Source organism: Andrena cerasifolii, chromosome 2 (genome assembly GCF_050908995.1).
Source record: "Andrena cerasifolii isolate SP2316 chromosome 2, iyAndCera1_principal, whole genome shotgun sequence".
Lineage (NCBI taxonomy): Eukaryota > Metazoa > Arthropoda > Insecta > Hymenoptera > Andrenidae > Andrena > Andrena cerasifolii.
The window spans coordinates 13,753,116-13,778,045 of record NC_135119.1 but is presented as its reverse complement, the minus strand read 5'-3'; the positions used below and the strand labels follow the sequence as shown (position 1 = coordinate 13,778,045).

Here is a 24,930-nt window from a genome sequence, read left to right as displayed (position 1 = left end):
ATAAGCACAAAAAAACTTACTCAAAAAAATTTCCACATTTAAATAAGATAATTATCCTTGAAATTCCATGTAGACTATTGACGAAAAGTTTGGAGGCACTCTATGAATCGAGGGAAGCAGGGATTGTATCCCGAAATAAACAAATGTAAGAAATCCTTTGGCGTGATTAAATATTAAGGGGAATCAGAAGCACTCCAATCACCACTAAAACTGTGAACTTTGAATTCGAAAGATATTTGTCATGCGACGTGATTTTAATAACAATCGGTAAGTGCTTCGAAACTTTTCGCCGGTAGCTTAGACTTTGTAGGTGTCAGTTCTTTGGAATTGTTTAAAGAAACGTCGTTCTTTCAGTAACAATACAACCATACAAAACTGTAAACGCAGATTAGCGACCGAAAAAATACCACATCATTAACGAAGAAGCAATAAAATATAAAAAAGGGAACGTCTTTCTAATAATGATAAAAAAAGCTTCAGATGATACGTGAAGTACGAAAGTTCTTACTATTTACTTAGAAAGTGTACAAAAGCAAAGCTGAACGCACGATTACATGCTGAAACATCTGCTCGCCGTTGTTCATAGAGGAGTAGGAGGAACAAGAGCGTACTATCGGTGATGAAAATTCAGACCTTCAAAAGTAACAGTAGGCCGAGCTGTGTAGATCGGAATTGGTGACCACCAAGACGTGGCTTTCTGTCTGACGGTTGACGGAGGTATCGGAGGAGGTGGTTGATACCTAAACCTTGGTTTATGCTTATCAGGATCGAATGGTTGATTAGCAAAAGCATCAGGCTGTTTTAATATCGACGACGGGCCTTTCGACGAAGCGACGCGCACTTTGCCCAATGCTCTGCTCCCGCTGCCAGTCATTGCTTTCGATGCACTCGAAGCGGCGTCATTTTTCGCCGAAGATTGTCTGCCAGCCAGGTCCGGCGGCGAGGATAATGAGCGCATGTTATCGCGTCTACTGGGATACCTATGCGCGACCCAGCGACCAGCCAGATAAGGAGCGATATCGCGCAGCTCGTGGACATCTGGTGACGAGGTGAACATCTCGCCCAAAATCGACGGCTTCTGCGTCGAGAACCTCTCAAACTTCTTCCTCATCCGACCAACCGGCTTCTTTGCCTCGAGCTCCTCGGTCTCTGCCTTCCTGGCCACAGCATTCGTGACAGTTGTAGATGCCACGGAATCCTTCAGCTCCGCTGTTTTGCTGATCACATCGATATGAGGCATCGATAAGTCCTCCCGTTTGAGGGGCACCCGCGGGATAGGTGGTGATTCGCCCCTTCGTCGAATCCTCCCCCTTCGAGGCTCGTACTTCCGGCGCAGCCAGGTTACATCCGCGAATTCGTGGGGCTTCAGTAAATGTTTGCTGTCGTCGACCTTCCTGAGGAGGCTCCGCGTTAGTTCCGGGTCGCTTTGGAACCTCTTGGGCGCTGGAACCACCCTAAGCCTGCTACTGGATATGTCCTCAGCGCTTTCGAATCTAACTCTGAGCCGCTTCACGGTGCCGTTCTTGACGAGTTTCAAGTAGGCGCGCCAATACTTCTCAGGATCCGGCGAGGAGCTCCGCTGCCAAATGCTGTCCAGGCTGCAGGATGAATCTGATCGCGCCGTCGCGCGACACGGACTGACGCTATGCGGCCTATCGTGTTCACGGTCGCGTGAACAAGAGTGGAACGACTGTCGCGTGCTAGCATCCGCTTCCCGCGTTGGGCTACTTCCTCTTCTTTTCCTGGCCGCTCCTCTCGGAGAGATCGACCGTGCCTTGCACCCTGGCACTGGCAAAGTGGCGTATTTCGCTGACTCCGTCTCCCCGAATAGCTCTTTCAAATCAGCGAAACTCTGAGACGAAGACAGTCGTCCAGGTCTTGGCTTCATCGCGTCTGATTTTCCACGATCCTGATCAGACCCCAGTTTCTCGGTCCGTTCGAAGAACTCGATCTTCTTCGGAACACCTTCAGGCTCGACGCTTCTTTGAATGACTGTCGCCACTGACGTCTCCGAACTTCCTGTCGTACTGTCCAGTTCGCTGCCAGAGTTCAAACTTATCTTCGGCTGCGCGTTACCTTCGGGCAATGCCATCGCCAAAAGTGGCGGTTTCTTCGACCATTCTTCCAGCACGCTTTCCACTCGTTGCCTGTCACCCGGGCTCTTGTTGCTGGGCGTTAGAACTAATAAAAAATCGTTTTTTTCCTTAGCCGTTGCTGTATCTTCGGTATAGGACGGTTCTAGGGAGTAGCAGCTTCTAGGCGAGGTGCTCGTCACGCTAGGCGTGGTACAGATACGAGCTGGTTTTGGGACCATTTTGGCCGCCAATGCTGCAGCTATGCTACCCCGAGTCTCCCGAGGGGCTAATGGCGCCGACATTCTTCTGTGCGACACTTTATCTAGAACCTCCTTTCCAAGCGTCACTGAAAGCCTCTTCTTTTCTAACTCACTCATCGACGTCGTTGCAGTTCTGTCCAACTCGGACTTTTCCACAGTTTTCCCATGACTTATGGAGTCGCTTCTTTTCAGCGTCGACTCCGGCCGACTGCAGGGCGACTTTTGATCACTCGGAGATGTATCTGTTGTAATCATCGAATGACATCGGACGTGAAGCCCCTTCCCGTCGTCTCGAACACCATCCACCGACTCCGTTTCAGGTGGCACCACGATTTCATACTTGGATAGGGAATCACGTTTCTCGACGACGATGTCTGCGACCTTCTCTTCTTCGCGGACCTCGGGACTCGCCTTCGAGGATGCCGGGGATGCGGATTTCTGTAAATTGTCACTTCCATAAATCTCATTCAACTGTTTCTTCAAGGTCGCCACCTGCTCGATGGACAAACTGCTCCAGAACTTTTTACTCCCGCCGAGACTCCTCTGCAGCGATGGCTGGTCCAAATGATCCAACGATTTCTCGATGTTCCGATCACCTTCCGCCTTTCTTTGCATCGTGCTGGCCACGTTTATCACCGACGAACCTCGCCAAAGAGGCTTGTAAGTATCCTTCCGCGATGAAATCTCTTTTCGCCTGGAGGACTCCAGTTCGCTGCCTTCTGTTTGCAGTTTCCTAAAGTGTTGTATAATGTTCTCCACCGAGCGCTCCTTACATCTCAGGCCGCAGTCACCGTGCCACTTAAACTTATGCACGTCCTTGGTACTAAACAAAAAATCCTTGTCCTTCTGCACTGCCTGTAACTTTCCGTAGAGCGCGTTCAATTCGATTTCAGCCTTCTCCTGCGATCTTATACTCTTCCAGCGATCGTAGTCTATGATTTCTTCGTTCCTCATTCTCGGCCGTAAATCGCTAGAGGAGAATGTCCTTTCCAGCTCGCCCAGCCTTTCGAGGCTCGAGTAGAAGTCGTGCAGCTCTTTATACCTTTCCGACTTCTTTCTGTCGTGCAACAATTCCACCACGTACTGGTGATATTCTTCACGATCCACTGGCGATGTACAAAAGGAGTTCGTGCTTCTGGCCAGTGACAAGTTAGATCCAAACCTCGCCTTGGATCGTTGCAATTCCTCAGCCTCGCCAGCGCTTCTGGCTCGAACTTTCTTCATTGTAATCGAACTTGGGGCGTCTGACTTGTCCTGCTTCAAGGTTCGTATGCGCCGAAAGGCGGGCGACCTAATTGGGGAGGGCGAAGAGGCGCGAGACGACGGGGGCCTCGAGTCCGTGCATTCCGACGAGGTCTTCAGGGGTGGCTCGCTTAAACTTCTTTCCTTGATGCGCTCCCTCGCCGAATCTGGACTTCGATTCCGGAGAATCATCGACGAACCAAAATCGTTGATACCCATCAGGCTGTCGAACTTGCTTACTTTCTGAAACACAGACCTGCCGGGCCAGCTGACACCGTAGGGACTGGAGCTTCTGGAAGAAACACTCTCGCGTTCCCAATTTTTGAATTTCGAGTTCGACACTGGACGCTTGTGGGCTAAGTATATGCTGAGAGACTTCAGGGATGGCTCGGACCTGTAGCCTTCCCTGACGATGCTTTCCTGGTATATCCTAGCACGTTCGCAGACTATGGACTTCTTCGAAGAAATGTTCTGGCTCGATGCAACCGAGGGAATAGACCTTAAAAAGAGATTCTGGAAAAATGTATCGGACCGTGTCGCTTCTTGATGCTTTTTAATTTCTTCTATAGTCAGCGCTGGTGACTGCACGCTTAAGTTAGAAGACTTGCGTCTAACGTTCGGCTCCTCGTTTTCGATGTTGTCTTTTTTAAGGTTCCCGTTCTCTGTGCCTGTTTTCTGTCTACTTGTGAGTTTCTTCGCCTTCGTGGCCACTCCGTTCTTTTCTTTCTTCAATTTCTTCCTGACATCGACCTTCTTTTTACTTAAACTAGGATTCACTCTTATCGTTTCAGGCTTCTGCGTGACTGATTTAACAATAGTTTCAGACCTCTCTCTAAGCCTCTTTCTCCTATTTGCGTCGTTAATTGCTACCGAGGAAGGTGTTAATGACTGCGTGCACTCCCTGCTACAAGCCACTTTGTCGGGTTGCTTGACTATCGTTCTTGGCTTTTTGATATCCATTAAAACAGCCTTGCGCGTGAGGGATGGCGAGGAAGTCGCGGAAGAAGACCTCAACGACGGCGTTGCCATTGCTTTCGTAATTAAAGGTGAGTCAGTTGACTTATTCAGAATCTCCTGCCCCTTCGACGATATCGCTACCACTACTTTCAAAGACTTATCATAAGGATTCTTCGCTTTTCCATTGTTCAACGCCGAACTGTACAACGTCGTTGAACTTTTAACAACAGTTCCTGTCGGCAGTATCTTCGTTTGAATGCCTTTCGCCTCCCTTTCTCGGCACTTCTGCAGAACTCTCTTACTTTCCACCGAAGACGATAAATCAGCGGTCGATTTAACGAGTCTCTTAGATAACAGTTCCTGTTCTCTCTTCAATAAACGCGTCTTCGCGCCGTCCTTCTTCAAGCAGGACACGGAGTGACAAACACCATCCCCAAAATGCAATCTTTCTTTTGACCTCGCCGTAACTGGAGTTACATACTTTCCACCCAGCTTCGCGACCGACGATTTATCATCCGACACACGTCTCGCGTTAGACCTCGCAGAAAATCCGCTCTCAGGGGTCCAGGACGAAGACATCGGTCTGCAGTCCCGATGTCTGCCTTTCCCCGTCGACAGAGTTGCACTCTTCTCCGCACCCGCGTCGGGGAAACTTCGCGACAAGCAGGCTTCCGACTTCTTCTTCGTCAAGCTGGCGGACAATCCAGTGGAAAGTTTCGGGCGCAATGGGGCTGGGCTGTTGGACGACGCACGAAGGAGACTGGAATTCTGAAAGCATTCTCGACTCTTCCTCTGCCTTTCCAGGTTACTGCAAAGTCGTTCCTTCAGTGCGCCGATGTTGCACGCATTGTCAGCAGCGAAACACTGCTTGTGCCGCGCTTTGAAACTCTGCGCCGAGTCCGGTGTGCGCTGCTTGGCGTACAACCTCAGCGTCTTGCTGTTTCGCGACGACTCCCTCCGAGGCGGAGACGGCGGTCTGGTGAACGAAAATGTTCTAGCGTGCGGATTGGAATAGTCTCTGGCGGAACTCGTTTTCGCGACAGCTAAGTCCATTTTCTTGGCGGTTGGATTCTGCCCGAACGGTGGTTGCTTGTACCGCGAAGAAATGCTGGGCGCAGGCGCTGCGGTGGCCGCAGCGGCTGGGGCGCTTTTTCGGTGGACACGAATCCGTGTCAGAGTGGGCGAGATAGGGAAATACTCGACATCAGAATCGTCTGTGGACAGAGGTTTGATATCGTTTTGTCGCGTTTCGCTGGAGTGTCGCGGCATTCGCTGTACCCTCTCACCAGAACTGTTCAAGGAAAGGATATCGTTTTGAAGCTGGTGGAGGCTGGTTTTTGTTTTCCTGCACAGCGTGAAGATCGGAAATTCCTCCCGGCGGTGGTACTGCTTGGTGCATCGTATTACGAGGCGGAAGGAAACCGATTTGCACACCAATATCGATAGATACCGAGGTGAACGGTGCGGCGTGTAACTTACAAGTGGTACAATGAGAGAAGATAAACGTGAGAGTATGCAACAAGCTGGACATCGGCTAGCACAACTATGGACGTTCGATTGGGAGTCATGCTTCGTACTTTTCACTCGATGCATTATGCAAGCTGTGAAACTTATACCTTTGTAGCCATCTATTCAATTATTCCGCGGTAATTGTAATTAACTAACGATGTAACCTTGGAATGCTTACATTAAACTGATTAAGGGTACCAGACAGTCGTCCCTGGTTAAAATGAAGCATTTCTGTTTCGATTAATTACAAAGAAACAAAGTCAAACTGAGACTTGTTCTTTAGCATGAAGTTTATTAGCATCGTATGCTTTAAAAAATTTGTTTGTTTAGTCAAAAATATGCATTATATATGACGCTACAGATGGATCAATAAAGATGCTTTTTTAATAAAAGTTAGTTTTGTTTTGCAGTAGTAACTTAAAAGCGGAGGCTCCAATCGATTCAAAACAAATTCGAGAATATATATATATACTTAAATTAACCCGGCGGGAGGCGCACCCCATACTGTAACACAGGTTGTCGCTACCGGGTCAAAAATACCCAAAATTGAAACGTAAAAAAACACGGTTTCAGAATATATTTTTTTTTAACTTTGTAATTTGTATGGTAAAGCACAGTGTTTTAAGGATCACGCGAAATTTATGAAATATCTTAAAATCTTTATTAAAGTTCTTTAAAAAATTGTAACAAAAACTCAGACTTCATATTTTCGCAACTAGCGCCTCTGTGGTAAAATTTACCCAGAAGCGCCTCCCGCTGAGTTAAAGATTAATAAAAATCTTATTCTTTATGAAAAGAAACTAAAACCCCATTAATGAGGTTTACCACCCCCAAGCCTCGAAAGACGAGGTCTTAGTTTCTTTTCATAAAGAATAAGAGTTTTCATTAACTTTAATTTTAGGTCTGGTCCGAAACCACACGTTTTGTGAAGATGTTCGAATTTGTTTTGAATCGATTGGATCCTCCGTTTCTCAGTTATCACTGCAAACAAAAGAAACTTTTTTTTAAAAAAAACCTCTTTAATGATCCACCTGTAGCGTCATATATAATGCACATTTTTTACTAAACAAACAATTTTTTTAAAGCTTACGATGTTAATAAACTTCATGCCAAAGGACAAGTCTCAGTTTCAATTTGTTTCATTGCAATTAATTATAACAGAAATGCTTCGTTTTAGACAGGAACAACAACCTACTACCCTTAAACTGATTTACAAAATGAACGAGGAATAGTGGAGAAGTTAAACGTTCCAGGCGATAATAAGCCGAGTAATAACATTAAAGTTACGCGTCTGCGGCGGGAACAAGTTGTTACAAACAAATGACAAGTGGGCTACAAATACAAACGCGTCTGGTGATTCTACTTAGAATTGGTTTAGCTACTTTATATACGATAGTATATTTACCGAGATTGATACCGATCACTTGTGAATGCTTTCTTGAATGTTTGTTCGTTTGCAAAGTTTGTAAAAAGTGTTAAAATAGGATAACAAGAAAATCGGGCGTCGATATTAATCGAATGAATTTCAAGATACTCGCGGCACGAAGCTCTCAGAGTGCCTGCATTATTATATTAGGGGAGAAATTGCAAATTTTTTATGAGAATCCAAAACGTCATGCTTGGGAGGCACAAGGTGTAACTTCGGTCGAAGCTCGGGGATAAAAGAAATTCAGTAACACGAGACTGACCATGCACAGACTTAGTAAACACAACTACCGTTAGTAATTAGACAAACGACAATAAATCAGGCGCAACCGACCAGTTATATGCACGCATGCCTACTTGCGTAACGGCAAACAATGTGAGGAAGAAAAAAGTTCGTACAAAATACAAGAGTTAAATTAGAATGCATTAGAAGAATAAAATAGTAGTCATGGAGTAAAGAAAAGATTCGATTCAAAATTCAATTCTAGCTTAATCCTGGATTACTTACCCTTTGGCCGTTCTGGGGCTGGTTTACGAAATCCATGGAGGGGTACGTCACCACCGCTCTGCACAGTTTTGTAGGCCAATCTTTGCTCCAACTGGCTCAGTGGGCTGATGTCTTCTTTGCGACGGAACACCAGCGTCGAGTCACTTTCGTATCCCGACTCTTTCAGAGCACTGCAGGCAAACAATTTCGACGATTTTTAAGTAACAATTAACACTCGAAAAAAAGCAAAGCTTATGTGAAATCACTCAGCCTCACTTTCGAGAAAATCAGATCCGAACGTTTGCGAGCATCTTCTTATTTTTAGGTAGAATTTATCAACCGTGTCGGTGGTAAAATTCCTGACTACAAAACAGAACTTATGAATAAGAAGACATAGCACAAACGTCCGTTAAGGGGAGGTTCCGGTCTAAAAGTCGATTTTTTTTTATTTCAACGGTGGGACCTTTATCTCCAATAGTTATTATCCGATTCGACTGAAACTTTTTTTACTTTGAAGAATATACTTCTGGCTAGGATGGAAACCAGAAAAAATACAAAAATTGAAAATTTATAATTTACAAAGGCGTTGAAAGGAAAAATGTGGGAGAAAAGTGATTTCAAACTTCAAGTGTCGTTATTTTCTTAAAAATGTCATTTTTGCCTTTTTTCTCGTATTCCCCCCAGCCAGAAGTATATTCTTCAAAATAAAAAAAGTTTCAGTCAAATCGGATAATAATTTTTGGGGATACAGGTCCCACTGATTTGGATGAATTTTTTGACGCCTTGACCTTAACGACTCCCCAGTGCTGTCTCTAATGATTAATTATAAAATAAAAAATATATTTCTATAATTTAAGACATCCTTAATACAATGCAAAAAATCCCATTAAATTATATACAGTAGTTTTCCTTTAATTAATTCCTAAAAATCACCTATTTTTTGGGGCTCTAGACCGGAACCTCCCCTCAATTTACTAATGTAATTCAGGATATTCCAAAACTTCTACATGAAAATTATTTGGGATATCTATGTTCATTCCATGAATTTGTTAACTGGCAATGAGAAGGCCAAAGAAATTTATAACACATTTTTGGTTCCGTGTTAATATCACCTACAGCACAGTGTTAATAAATCTATACAAACTATGTGGCACAAGGCGACGAAGTCCAAAGAAAATCACCGAGCTTGGTTTGTTTTCAAAGTTAAACGTTCAGAGACAGTCGGATAATACTTTCAATGTTTTCCAGGAACTATCGATGCGAAAATACGTCAAAACCGTGTACAGCCCGTGAGAACACGTCGACGTTACTGAAAATGTTAGCGGCGATAGAAGTAAAAATTGAGAGGCCTAGTGAAGAACAGGCACATGCCACCGTTTTATGATTTTAGAGGAAAGCAAGTTGAAGGAAAAAATATTGCCATGGGCAAGGCGGGACGAAATTGTAATTATTTTAAACGGTACTTGAATTGGATGGTATTATCAAATTTTAGCTGAAAAATGATTTTTTTATTTTATTCTTATTTCACCGTATACCTGTATTGGTTACCACTATTTCTTAATACTGTTTCTTCGTTATCTTTCCATTTATTCTCATTACGAAAACGTTTTTTACTGCTTATTTCTGGGTTTGCCTCGTATAAATGAGTAATTTCTCTACAAATATGTTATCTCGATCTAGAAAACAATGTAAGATCTGTCACTTGATCCCATGGAGCCGCGTGGCATTGGTCCGTTTTCCACTGCGGATTTGTTTTCTTTTTTCAGCGTGAAGAAAATTTAGGTAATATAATTCTGCTCGGTGAAATGTACATGCTGTTATACTAGGTGGTGGTCTGGGTTAGGTCTGGGTTAGGAGGATTATATTAGGAGGTGATGGTATTACACTGGATCGCAGGAATGAATTAATGGTACAAAGAAACAAACACTTCAGCATATGTGGCATGTGACTGTTTTCCACTGAGCTCCTCGATTTATTAAAACTGAGCATAAAATATACTTACTGTGCCATGTACGGTTTAGCTGGGCGATTATTGCGTTGATCGAATGGCTGGAAAAGAAGAAGAGCTTATTCAATCGACATTTTATAAGCTCGCAGAGAAGTTTCAACATTTACAGCATGCTCTTCGCGCCTTTAAATCATGTACCAGTCAGATTCGAAATAGTTTTACATTCCTCCAAAAAAAAGCGGTTTTTCGACATCGCTTTGGCATATACGTAATACATATAGGAACGCGTAACAACAGTGGTCCATAAAACATCGAATGGGAGTTGCACATCTCATGCAACATTCGGCTAATGCTAAGCGTAAATGAATAATTATGGAGGGCAATAAAAGAGCACGTGAACTGCAATTTGGACAACAAAGCTGGAGCAGAGGAAAAATAGGAGGAGCAGAGCTACGAGTACGAACATTGATTGCAGCAACAATTAAGTAACGACGCTGCTGAACGAAATGGGGAGAAAGTACCTACTAGAACCATAAATGCCAAATTTATGCGTATATAATATTACATAAGAACAGAAACAATGGAAGAGAAGCACAGCATTACTTCGGTACAGTGCGCTTATTGTGCGCTATGAGTAACTAACGAATCAAAATAAAGTTTATGTACGTGTACAACAATTGAAATTTCGTAGATCCCACATTTATCAAATTTCACTTTAACTAAAAATAAACAATACTACGAATAGTTAAATTTAATCGTGATATAGAAAAGAAGTAACTGTGAAGAATATATCATTATAAGCACTTTAAATAGTACGAATTTAAGTATTTCAATACAAGTAGAATCATATGTTCAAAATACATATTCGTATTAAAAATTTTAAATATTCGTATGAAAAATCTATGGCCGTTATAACTTACTATTTTTAATCCTGATTGTTAAATTTAATCCTGATATAGAAAAGAAGTAACTGTGAAGAATATATCATTATACGCACTTTAAATAGTACGAATTTAAATATTTCAATACAAGTAAAATCATATATTCAAAATACATATTGTATTAAATTTTTTAAATATTCATATGAAAAATCTATGGCCGTTATAACTTACTAAATTAAGGATACCTATAAATTTTCTAATAAAATTATGTTCGTACATCCTCCCCCCAAAAAAACCGTTGGCAAATATTTATCGCAGATGATACTCGTGTACTGAATTCATAGAAACATGGCTGTATTAAAGCAACAGAAGAAATTGCGCTAAAAAAGAACGTCACATGTTCGTTTCGATTGGGACGATGAATCAAAAACACGCTTAATAGGCAACGTTCTCATTCGAAAGAGTTACTGCGACCTTTGCTGCGCTTATTCCTGTCCGAAGTCCGTGAAAGCTCCAACGAAATCTTCTTTCGCGTCGCGCGAACGATATAGCAAAAATAAGAAAACGCTGCTCCAGGCATCGGATATCGTTAATCCAGGCGAACGGGGTGCCCAAGGGAGAGAAACGCGCTAGAAGACAAGGGTGGACAGAACGAAGGCGATCAGACGGGGCGGACCTACTTACAGGCAGGCGGACAATCACGTGTGTACATACAGGGGCCAGACAGTGAGAGAGAAAGTGAAAGAGAGAGAGAGAAAATAGAGAGAAGAGTAGAGGAGAGTGATAGAGGGACAACGTCATCGTGCACTCTACTTGTCGATGATGTTGTAGCCTCTAACCCGTGAAACAGACGGCTGAACGTTGGCGATGGTAACGGAGGACGTTGTCGATGATGGTGACGATAGCATAATATGATTGGTGCTGGAGATAGTAGAAGAAGACGTTGACGAAGAAGAGGTGGGTGAGATGCGTTGGTGTTGGTGATGATGGTGGTGATGGTGGTGGTGATGATGGCGATGACGATGCTGCTCATCGGTGGTAGCTTGTAGGAGCGTCGATCTGATAGCTGCCGATCGGTCGCCGATTGGCGAGGTCGACCGGCGCAAGCAATGATCCGGCAGCACGAAGCTCTTGGATCGTCCTTCCAGCATGCCAGCGTGCCAGCCGCAGTCGGCAGCCCGTTCAAGAGGTCGCACGATCCGATCTTTCGGATCGTCCCTGCCAGTCCTCCCCGGTTCGATCGTTCTCTCGGCGGCGCGATTATGATTGCTCGGCCTCCGGTAATCGAGCACATTCATGCTCGACCACTGTTTCGCCTGCGGTTTCGCATCGCGGCGACCACCACCGGAGGGCACGTCCTCCACGGTTGGACGGGATTTCGGGACGACCTCGTGGGCTTTCGAGCTGCTGACCGCTGATACCCTTACGTTATAACTGCTCTCCGGTCGGTAGGAGAGGCTCAGAACACGGTGGCTCAGCTGCGCATCCCGAAGCTCCTCCAGTCCCGTGCCCTGAGGATGTCCATTCTCGTTCAACCACTGTCCAATCGTTAGCGTCGTCGTTGTCGTTGTCAGAGTGGTCGCCGGGCGGCATCGTCCAAGGACCAGGGAGGTGTGATCCGGAAGCGTCGGAGGTGCGCACACGAACGGACACGATACGCAAACACCAAAGATACACACACACACACGGGCATCGATCGCAGTTCGTGGTAATATGGTATTCGATTGCGTTAGTGACCGACGAGGTAGTTTCTCGGTCGAGCGACGGGTGTTTGCGCGCCGACGACCTTTGGGACCTATGTCTCAGGGACTTCGGGAGGGGAGGAGCGTGAGGTGGAGTCGCATGCATGGTTCGCGGCGTGCTGCTAGGTGCTGAGGGGCTGATCACTGGCACACGGACAGCCAATGTCTGTTAGATTGTTTCGGGGCCGTTAGTTACTCTGCATCGGAGCAAGTCCAAGAGTACTGGCTGGCGAGAAGTTGAAAGAATAATGTGACGCTTTGGACCGGGGAAATGATTTTCCGAGTGCAGTACTTTTGTTGGTATTAATTCGACTTCTTAAGTAACCATCACTTAGCGGGCACGGGGTCCGATTAAACCTATCCTACGTGTCACGCTACTTAGGTTACTTTTTATTGGCTTCACTTGTTCAAGGAAACATGAACTTCAGATCGTGACGTGATCAAGATCCAGCATGAAAGCTTATCCTCAGATGGGAATGAATGAAACTACGGGCCAAAATGGAGATTATACCGTCCAAGGGTTGATGTCGGTTGCTGACAATTGAATGTTAATGTAAACTGAGTATAAATGAATTATTGTATGAGCTTGGATATTGAGGCTATGTGGTTTAATCGAAATATCGAAGGTGCAAAAACGGTAATCGCAAGTTTGATTGTTTTGGTACGATTAAACAAGATGGAAGAGTAGAGAGTAGAGTATATGTATAGACACATTTATACAATTAAAAGATCATAGATTCTCTATAGGTTAACAGTAACAGGACATTGAATGTGAATAGGAAGTGGTGATCAGAAAGAAGTACAGTGAAGGAAACAGGGGGTGGGTGCTTATTTAACTACGATTAAATATAAAAATGGCGTACCCCGTCAAATATGTCCATGACCTCGTCCCACCACTAGAAACATAGAATTACATATAGCGTTAATATATGCACTAATTGTATGAGGTTAAAATGACATTGAAATAAAAAAAGGGGGTGACTAAATGATGTATCTGCTGATTACTGTCCATCTAAAATATGAACATGTTTTTTTAACTGCATTTTCAAATTGTTTTCATTAACCATTACAACACGTGAGAAACTAAACTATATGTATATATTTCAAACATAATTTATAATATTTAGTTTACAGTATGCTCAATTTCCATATCATATTGGTTCCCGTTTGTTTTCGAGTCCTTTAACTATTATCGTCGATTAAAATGTAAATACTATAATTATTTTCTGAATTACCAGAAAATAATATTTAACGTCTAAGTCAAGGTTAAATTTATTATTCTCAAGAGTACTAACATTTATAAAAGTGAATATAATTTTAACGAATTAACATTCGCGTATTTAGAATTCTACAGATTATATTGCAAATATTTTTTAGAAAGAATCACTAAATAGTAAAATGCGAGGAAAGTAAACAAAGTAATTTCTTCAATTACGAGGATGTACTGTAGCTTTATTGTATGCAGAACACTCGTACTTTGCTATTAAATTTTCCAATTCGGCTTTTCATTAGATGGAAAGCAAAGCAGAGTTTCAACCAATGTTTACTAAAAGCGGCGCTACTGAAAAGCTAACTAAAGAACGGACAACGGGTACAGTGGAATGCTGAAACTGTGAACGCGATTGCGTGCGCTCGATGCCTTCGACACATCGAAACTTTTCGCTTGAAAAAAAAAAAAAAGGAAGAGAGTAACGTGTCGCCGCGCGTGGCAAATGAAACGATCTGTAGTTCACCGCGAGGCCAACAAAACAAGCTTTCAAGGAAATTAAGAAAACAACTTGTCAATGATTTCAATCGTTCGATTAATCGTTACCTTCCTTCTCGTCCGTGTGACAGAAGTCGGCTAGAAGCAAAGCCATTTCAAACGATCATGTTTATGGCACGCTTTTTGGGAGGCTTCTACGTACACATACATACCATAATGAGACTCGATTCATGGCGACAAGAGTCGTATCAGTTTGCATATTAATCATGCGTCACTTTCGTCGAAATTTACAAGAAAGGAAGGGCACACTACACGAAACTCGATCCTATTCGTGTATTCAGTAAATTAGATGAATATCTGGTAGTCACTATTCGACTGACAAGAAGAATATTAGGATCGTAAATTTCAATGACCTTTTTCTGGTGAATTTAGAACGAAAATAAAGGGTCGCGTGTCTGACAAGGGAAGATCCCGATTCCGGGAATTCAAAAAAATCTAAAACTTTGCGTATATATAAGGGATTTTCTCCCGATTACAACGCAATTTCTGTTTGCTGCCCAAATTCACTCGAAGGGGGTGAAATTAACCCCCGAAGATTTGGTTGTTTTCCGATTTTGTGTTATAACTCGCGAACCGTAAGAGATAGAAAAAAAGTTTCAAGACAAAAGTTACTTCTTTTAATGGGATCTATCACTTGGTAAAAAAAAATATTTTACAGTTCACGTGTTGTAACACAAAATCGGGAAATAACTGGATTTTCAGGGGTCAATTATACTCCCTTAGAGTGAATTTGGGCAGTAAACAAAAATTTCATTATAAACAGGAGGAAATTCCCTACATATTCGCAAAGTTTCAGAATTTTTTGAATTTCCGGGTTCGGGATGTTCCCTCGTCAGAATTAATTAAATAGAAAATGATGGACATGAAACAAATTACACTGTCCAAGAAAATTCAACTTTTTTCTGTTCTGTAACAGTCAATAGCCGTTTCTTACGGATTTTTGTGCGCTGAAAAGGAATCCGCAAACCGTTTATCTTCATCATCCCTGAGTTTTCGAGAAATTCGATTTTTTAAAATAAAATGCAAATTTTACACTTTGAACATCTTTTGTATTCAAAACAGTAATATTTATTCGGTTGCTTATTGCGTCAAATTATTCTATAAACCCTCCCGAATACAAAGATATAAGTTATTGGTGCATTATAAACATTTAAATATGTTTAAACAACGATCAAAGGGAAAAAGCGATGCAGCAGACATTTTTCCTTCGGAAGCCATCAACAGAAGTGGTAAAACACCCTTTGTTTTCACTACAGAAACGAAAGAGTTTGGCAAAACGTGCGGCGCGGACAGTGGTGGTCACGCGCGTTACGCGATTCTGTAACGCTGAGCGGCAGTGGCTCCCGCACCGCCGTTGACTACCACTGTCGACGCCGCATGTTTTGCCAAACTATTTCGCGTCTGTATTGTAAACAAATCGTGACTTACCACTTCTGTTGATGCTTTCCAAAGGAAAAATGTCTGCCGCATCGCGTGGAGTAGTCAGATTTTCTCCCAGACCCTTAGTTTTGGAAATAAATTTAAAGATATCTGCAAAAATGGGTACATTTCGGGGGTTCTTTTTCCCTTTGATCGTTGTTTAAACATATTTAAATGTTAATAGTTAAATAATAACTAATGTCGTTGTGTTCGCGAGGGTTCACAGAATAATTTGACGCAACAAGCAACCGAATAACTATTACCGTTTCGATACAAAAAATGTTCAAAGTTGAATATTTGCAACTTTTTTAAAAATTGAATTTCTCAAAAACTGAGGGTGATGGCGAGGAACGGTTTGCGGATTTGTTTTCAGCCCACAAAAATCTGTAAGAAACGGCTATTGAATGTTACAGACCAAAATGGCTGTTGGACAGTGTTATCATAATGTAATATATCTATTTGCTGCAACAATTTTTTTATATTGTATTTTTTTTTTGTATATCTTTTCATATTAGTATAAGCGAGCAAATATTTCCCCTTATTTTCGACCTGAATTTAACAGGAAAAGTTCGTTGGAATCCACGATCCAGCGACTGGTTTGCATTCTGCAGTGCATCTATTTGTACATGAGGTAACGTGAAATTTCAATGAGCGGTAGTGCAATCTCAGAGGGCATCTGTTTTGAAAGATGCATTTATCAGGGCGAGGATTAGTCTTCCGGGCTCGTGATTCGCTTACCTCCTTCGCTTCCTTTTCAGCAATCGATGATCGTCCAGGTTCGTAGTCCTCGATGCGTCCAGGCTGGTTCTTATAAATGTCTGGTATATACTTCAGTGCTCCATTTCTGCAATGAAAAGTAGAAACTGTCACAAAGCTTGTTCTCAGTCAACATAACGTCAACCTTAGATTTAATCAATTTATATGTAGAACTATTAATATCTGTACATTCGAAAGTAGCACTTGAATACTTTTACTCCAGCTAATCAAAAGCGTTACTCTACTTATAACATTAAATAGAAAAATAGAATATCATTAAAAACACGAGAAGTGTAAAGTTAATGTCGAAAGGAATACTACCTAATTTAATAATAATTTAATAATTTAAAATTCTCGAAGGACCTTGTATGTAACATATAAACAACTATTAAATTCTCTTTTTAGTAAAACTGAAGAAAATACATGGATTAACAAAAGCATAATGTCTTAAATAATATTGTCTTTTCATATTTCCCAAAATCGCCAATAATAACAGAAATCTTTGCAGTGGGTGATATTGGAGATTGTTTATAAAAACTCTGTCGTATTACATTGAATTACTAAGAAACAATCACGAAACTTAATACGGTAACGTACGTAAGAAATTCTAAAAGATTTTATATATATTGGAAACGTTTCTTACTTTCTGGGCACAGTCGACGTAGCGAAATCATTTTCTTTATTACGTAGTCGTCGACGACTGTCAAGTGTGGCGGAACGTTCCGAGTACAAACGATGCTCTGGTTCGCTTAAATAACCACTGCCACTTCCATAGCCGTATCTCGTCCCTGGAAAAACGATTTTTCAAACTGATTAGGAAAATACATTTGCACTGATTCATGAAAGTGTTAAGTTAATTCTGTTGTTTATCCATCACCAAACAGCGCAGCAACTATGTACACGCGTTTGTAACACAGCTCGTGTGGAATGAAACTTAGTTTCTGCGAAGCTGTTGCAGTCGATTATAAATAAATAATCGATGGGTTTAAACAATGATAATTAAGTTACATTTACCATCTAATATTTTATTGCAGTGTTTATATTCTCGTGATGTCTTACACATAATTAAAAACAGTGATTCAAATAAAGCTGAAATATTATAATACGATGAATTTACTCGATACAACTCGTCGTAATTATTATTCTCTCCGGTAAAATTATATATTACGATTATCGACCAGTTATAAAACATATTCTACATGAAACTTCGATTGTTTAATTCAATGTGCAATGCAGATGAATTTCTCTGGGCGACTACACCGCACTGACAAAAATACAGATATGGTATTGTATGATTTTATTGGAAAATATGAAGGTGAGTGAATTATCGGAATTGCAGAAAAGGAGCTCTCCATTAAACGCATTTTATTTTTAAATTTTGCAGCAAAATCGTTGAATACAATACATGGTTAAACCCATTCTGTTATTCATTTTCTGCCCGTTTTAAAAAAATACAATTTAAAAAAAATAAAATGAAAAGAGACTTAACTTGATGTTAAAACATAGATCAGCTTATTTTATTTACTATTTATATCTAAAGTACATTATAAATAAACCTATTTGAACTTATAACTGTATCAGTAAAAAAAAACATTTTTCATGAAGAATGAATATTTGAGTTCTAATTAGAAGAGATGATTTCGGCGCACTGGTTGGGTCTATTAAATAGATATTTAATAAATATTTAACAGACCGAACCAGTGCGCCGAAATCATCTCTTCTAATTAGAACAATTTTTACGGTCGAAATTCAAATTATATTATTTGAACATTTGAGTTGTAACGAGTTTATTATTCCTTTCACTATTCATAGGATGGAGTTATTGGAAACAGAACAGATATGCAGGTGTAGGTCCATTACAAAAAGAAAGAATACATGGGGAATCCAAATAATTCTGAAAAAAGGAAGTCACACTTCCATATAATTTCTTTTCGTATCTTTAAAAACGACAGAACTTTTACATATCTGCATATCATTACACTCCTTTGTAATTTTATAAGGACCCCCCCGAAAAATGGGTGTTCTATGTCCAATGACTAATCCTGTATATGAACTATTAATTAGAGAAGAGTTGCATAGGAAATCGATCGATTAAGGAAAGTTAATCGGTAGTAAGATGTTAGAAATAAGGCACACTCGCAGTACACGATTAGGTATATCGTTTATTGTTACTTTCACGCACGAGCGATTAGTTTCGTTAAAACCAATCACTATAGTTATCTCGTGTTACGAAAGGCTTCGATAAATCTGTCACACATTGAAACGCCATTGGTAAAATGGTAACATCAAAGTCATTCGCACAGAACGCGTCTATTTGCCGTTAAAAGTGCGAAATTGGCCGAAGAAGAAGACCGTCATTGCAACATGTTAATGTCTGGCTAAGCTTCGTTATTGTCATTAGTATTTTTATATTGCAATTTGTTCAACCGTCAAACGTGCAGCGGAGCGTGTATTCACCTCTTCTGGGTTTGTAACGAATGGTTACGTAGTCATCTGAAAACGAGATTAAATATGAAACCTGATGACTTTTTCGTCCCGCAAATAATGTATTTCCATTGGTAAAATTATTTTAAAAATCCAATACATTATAGTTTGCAACATTTTCTTGTTCCAATTTGGATTAGGTAGGTATGTTATTTTGGTAATTCATTTGAGCAAAAATAGTGAAATGTAATGTAATTGGAGTACTAATTGAATAAGTGCTTTACACGAGCGAGTAAAAGTAAATATCGTAGGGCGTTGCGTAATTTAGTATTGTAGAGAAAATTTAATTAATATTAAATTAAATTAATATTAAATTAATATTAAATTAATATTAAATTAATATTACATTAATATTAAATTAATATTACATTAATATTAAATTTTATCTACAATTTAATTAATATTAAATTAAATTAATATTAAAAAAAATATTAAATTTTCTCTACAATGCTAAATTACGTTAAGCCCTACGATATTTACTTTTACTCGCTCGAGTAAAGAACTCATTCAAATAATACTACAATTACATTACATTTCACTATTTTTGTTCAAATGAATTACCTATTGTACCACAGTACCTATATCATATGTATTATAGACACATTAATTAAGGGCACATACTTCTACATTAACGCTTCGGATGAGGCAATAATTATTACAACCAATTTGCAAAACAAATTAAGTGGTATTGAATTGGCGTTTCTGCTACAAATTCACTATGTATGGCTATGAGAATATTTCATACGCGTAATGGCATCGATTCAAAGCTACCCTTGCATACAATATAAAGGGTTCACAGTTCACAGTGGATGTAAAACAAAATTCCTTTGTCAAAATTTATTTACACTTATCTGCTTATCGTGTGCTCCATGATGATAATTAGGGGAAAAAATGGGGTTACAATTGACAAAAATTGCAAATGGCTAGAACACCAGCTTCAAAAATATTTCGTGCGATCACATTTAACTTTCCTGCTGAATTGTATTCCATTCCCCAAGATATACAATTCGTAAGAGAACTCAAAGTCGATCAGAAGATTGTCTACGATTTCTGCCTAAAGAGCATTAGTTCAGATTATGGCCTCCTCTGAGCAAATAAATTACAGCGAATACAGTTGACAAAATACTACTTAATTTGTTCTGCAAAAACATCCCACACGTTAAGGATCGCTAATAAGAAATTCACTGTAACTTTTGTGCCAATTTTTGTGGTTTATATTGGATTGTTAAAATAATTTTGTCAAGTGGCAATACGTGGAAAGTGGAAAGAATTAATTAAAAAGTATATATATTATTGCCATATTAAATAAAATCATCCAATTCAATCTACCATTGCATTTACTTGTGGGGTATTTTAGATATAATACTATGGAATGGCCAACTCAAGTAAAATATACTTGATGAAATTGTTGTTTCATAGAAATAAAACGCACACTATTGATTCGGTTACTTCAAGATAAACACTAAATAAACACACGAGATGTTTACTTATTTTTGCAGTCACGATGCATTTTAAGCACCATGCACAAATAAACATCTTAGCAGCATTAATCGTTGTTATAATTTTAAATAAATTCTCAATGGCCTCGTCTAAGCATCGCAACTGGGAAACATTCGCTTTTAACGCAAACTCACCGTTTCGGTCTGCACGATGTAACGAATCGTACATTTTCTTGTACCATTTTGTTTGATTATTCTCCTTGACCTCCTAAAATGTTTTTGCTCTAGTCAAATAACGCAGGCGTGAAAATATAAACTTCCCTCCACTTAGAAAGCGAGAGTTACTTCTCAATCTCTTATTTTTGGAATTCATAATTTACATTAAAAGAAAGTAATTGGAAATTCTGGTACAAATTGAAATATTATAAGATACTAACGCACGAAAAATTAATCGCCTTGAAATGAATACATTTCCATTTCGTGAAGAAATTACTATCATCCTTTTGGAAGCATAGATACATCCCCTTTTACAAATTACATTTTGATAAATGTATTGTATGTCTGTACTTACCGAGTTCTATTACAAGATTTATACGCACAAGGTGAAAATTGATAATTAAAAGCATTGCACTTACTTTGGAAGAAATTGTTCTATTACTCAAGCATATCTTTTTTTTTTAATCCCTTACTACAAAAGCTGTTATATTCATAACTCTCTTTATTAAAATTGTGAATTAAATCAATACTTTTAACTGTTATAAATCTAATTATTACTCATTAACCCTTCGTTGGTACACCTCCTTTTTCGATCAACTTTGACATACCTGGGTGGCTCACACCCAGAGCAATTTTTGAACCACTGCCATTATCATCTAAAGAATCGAATCGTCATAAAAAAAATCATGGAACAGTTTTAAGATCTCTAGAATGTATCCCAATAGTTTTTTTTATTGAAATTTAATCACAGTTTTGTAAAAAAATTCTAGATCACCACATGTCGAGAAAAAACGAAGAAAATCTTTAAATATTTGTAACTTTTACAAATTTCAATATTAGAAGCTAAAAATCTACAGAGTTGTTGCTCGGACATAATATTTTTGAGAGAAAAAATAGTTTGTAAGTCAGCTTTGGAGAAAAGGTATTCGTTTTGCATATAGAAGGTGCAGAGCGTCAAAATCAGCTTATGGGTGGCTCACACCCAGAGTGTCACCGAAGGGTTAAACGGTTTCAAAATGATATTCCACTACAGACAGAAGAAAAACTTGACATTCTGAAAAAATCTATTACAAATCAAAAGAAATTAAAATTGTCCCGTTAAGTATTATTTCGTATCGTGTAAAAGAAAACTTAATTATTTCTTGTGCCACATACGTGCAGATATTTAAACAAATGAGAACAAAAAATGTGTTCGAACCTCAAAAATGAATCTTACTAATTCCATACTTTATAAATGCACATATGCAGTGAGGGATTAACAAAATCTCAAGAATTACATTAATCTAAACCCTTTTTTTACTCGCGAATTCCGAACAACTTTAAGACTTCAGTAATTTTGTTACAGACCTACCGATCTTAAAACAAGAGGAATACCCTCCTTAGTTGTTGGGCCAATACCCTCGAATTTTCGAGGACCCAAATCGGCCATCTTCTTCGGCAGTTCATTTTCCGTTTCCGGCTCGCTCTCGTACTCTTTCTTCACGGTGTAGACTGAGCGAACATCAGTTTAATTTCACAATGCGGCAACCGTAAGAAAACACTCGCGCAACGTTAAGGAAGGAACACTTGGACGGACTGATTTATTATATTACGTGCACCATGCCAACGTGAAAATCATGAGCGTCCTTGATGCACGGTAGAAATAGATCGCGCTCTGATATTAGTCAACGCGTGGATCCACGAAGTGTTCTCGGATATGCTTAAATATTGAATGGTGCACAGGACAGGTTGCAAAATGTCGACGATCAAAGTTAAATGAAGGATGTACTCACTTATTTCACCGGGACTAATTAATGACTTTTCATCGCTCGGGGGACGTTTTATTGTTTCGGTTTCCTCTAAGTAGGCTGCCCCTTTTGGCAGTTGTCCCTCTGAAATGACAGAGAAATGAAAACCATTGATATACTCACCAGCATGTAATACAGTCTGCAATGAAGCAATATTTTTGTTAAATTTTAATAATTGACTGTAGATGGAAAATTTGGGATTTTTTTTTGAAATACTTATTACTCTACCCAATTAGTATAATTGTACAGAATACCTACGTTTTACTAATTTGCTATTATACTACTTATTAAAAAAGGGAAATGAGTTTTTGAAAATGATGTAGGAGTGAATACTTATGAATAATTTTCACGAAACTAAAATTATTAGTATTTTTAAGGTATAGATCGCAACTGCGTTCCTCAGCTTTGCAGACGTTCTCTTTTGTTAGTCGTTGTTTACAAACTTTCCCACGACTATGTACTTGAAATAAGATTTAAAATATTTTTAGTATTTATTTGTCGCGATCAAAGTCATTTATTTATGACTTTCACCTATTTAACTGCATGGTCTATCTAGGGCTTATACAAAAACCGACTTTTGAAAAAAACGGTTTTCGAATTCCATTATTTCCGAAAGACCGGTTAAACCGGTTTTACATTTTTCAGAAAAAAAAAATAATTAAAATAGAAAATAAATACTTGTACTTATTTTTAAAATGTTCAGTTTCCTTAGTATTATGGAATTACGAAAATATAACAAAACAAAATATACTCTATCTATACAAAACTAAATAAAAAAAAATTAAAGTAACCAGAATCGGTAATAATGCATACAATTTTTGAATTTATTTAATATTTATGGATCTACAAAAATGTAACATAATAAAATAGACTGCATACCAAAAGAAAAATGAAAAAATCTAAAATAATTAAAATCCGTACAAAATATAAATCTTTTGAAAGATAGTACCAAATTATAAATCTTTATTCCATTTAGTATTCTTTCTGAAAATAATGAAGATTAGTGAATTCATGAAGATTAGTTTTACAGTAAACTGTTATCTACTACAATATGCTTTTGTCCAAGGCGATTTCAAGTAAAAATGTTAACGTTTTTAATTAAATAATTCTAAAATAGTTTTTTTTTAATTTAAAAACCGGTTTTTGAATTTTACAAATTTATAAATAAAAACCGGTTTTTAAAAAACCGACAAACCCTAAGTAGGTCGATCCCTGGTGGCTTACCTCTTGCTTTCTGCAATAACGTGATGGTGGGATTTTGAGCACGTGGTAAGCGGGGCGTCGAAGCCAACGAATTTAAACCTTGTGATGGGGCTGAATGCGAATTGACAATTCGCACACTGCTGCTTTCGTAACTACTTTGGGAAGCTTCCTTCTTTTCTCGTTCAGGCTCCCAGGGTGCTGGTGCCTCCGATGCTGTCTACAAAAGTGGTGCAAGCGCAGACGAAGTATAAACTATATACCCCGGCATAAAAGGGAATCGCATAATTTTCTAATCTTTAATTTTCAATTTAGAAACAACATTTCAGTTTGCACTAAAAACAAATAAATAAATAATCGTGATTAAAGAACAAAGAAATATATGTACGACACTTTCACTCTATTAAAAATCTCCAAAGACATATGAACTGTAAGAGACAATATAAAAAAGAAAGATGGGGTGCTATCTCATGCACGATATTTTTTATTATACGTACCTATGTAAAATTTTAAATACACATTATACCACGCAAATAACAATTAAAATTCGTGCATGGATAATGATAGACTTGACAGCAGATAGTGAATTATTTACAATCACATTCCATAAACATTTTTTATATAGATGCGAGAAATTGCAACGCGATATTACAAATCTCCACGTCCCACCGTATCAGCGAGGCGGAAAGATTTAATAGCCCGTCTAAATTTTACGAGCACGTGGAAAGGGATCATGGTGTAAATCTTGATAACTTACTTCTTGCTGCGCTAGCTTTTTTCGGCTTAGAATGGGGCTTTCAAATTGCACTGGCCGAAATTCCTTTTTCTCTGGAACGGGGCTAGCTCCGGCGCTGGAAGGCGTCCAGACGGATGGAATTCTACCATCCTTTTGAGACTCTTTTTGTTCGGGGCTTGGCTCTTTTGGGGGTGGCGGTGGCTCGCTTCCAGGTGACCAAACGCCTAACAATAAAAATCCATGTTGTTAAAGCACTATGATCGTCTCCATGTCTGATCGTTAAATGGAATATTAAAATATATACAAAATATGAAGACAAACTGGATGTTAGTAAGTTTAACGTGTTGGATTCAGAAGCTCACACATGTCACTCCAAACTGTGTAGTTCGAATTAGTTGTAACATTTATTGTTTCCTCAGCTAAATGAATTAAAGAGTAATTTGCATAGTCTGGTGCCTATCACTTACTGAATAGTTTTAGATACTTTGGGTAGGGTGGATGCACCCTTTGTAGCCACTTTAAGGTATATTACCAGCTTTGGTTAAAAAATATAACATTTTTCCGTGTAAGCAATAAGTGTAACCTTATATTTCTGGCGGTAT

At 39.3% G+C, this 24,930-nt stretch overlaps 1 protein-coding gene across 1 annotated transcript in view; it reads right to left on the bottom strand.

The window, feature by feature from the left end:
• Positions 1 to 24,930, bottom strand: part of Cap (Cbl-associated protein) — a 181,733-nt gene that overhangs the window by 34,141 nt on the left and 122,662 nt on the right. The window contains exons 9-21 of the mRNA XM_076807232.1: positions 24,350 to 24,552; positions 23,617 to 23,812; positions 22,378 to 22,476; positions 21,957 to 22,096; positions 20,585 to 20,657; positions 18,924 to 18,959; positions 17,110 to 17,254; positions 16,449 to 16,554; positions 13,390 to 13,422; positions 12,212 to 12,322; positions 9,958 to 10,004; positions 7,977 to 8,146; positions 634 to 5,748 (exon numbers count right to left, since the gene is read on the bottom strand). Coding sequence (XP_076663347.1) covers positions 634 to 5,748; positions 7,977 to 8,146; positions 9,958 to 10,004; positions 12,212 to 12,322; positions 13,390 to 13,422; positions 16,449 to 16,554; positions 17,110 to 17,254; positions 18,924 to 18,959; positions 20,585 to 20,657; positions 21,957 to 22,096; positions 22,378 to 22,476; positions 23,617 to 23,812; positions 24,350 to 24,552 — 6,474 coding nt within the window. The remainder of the gene's footprint in view (positions 1 to 633; positions 5,749 to 7,976; positions 8,147 to 9,957; positions 10,005 to 12,211; positions 12,323 to 13,389; positions 13,423 to 16,448; positions 16,555 to 17,109; positions 17,255 to 18,923; positions 18,960 to 20,584; positions 20,658 to 21,956; positions 22,097 to 22,377; positions 22,477 to 23,616; positions 23,813 to 24,349; positions 24,553 to 24,930) is intronic.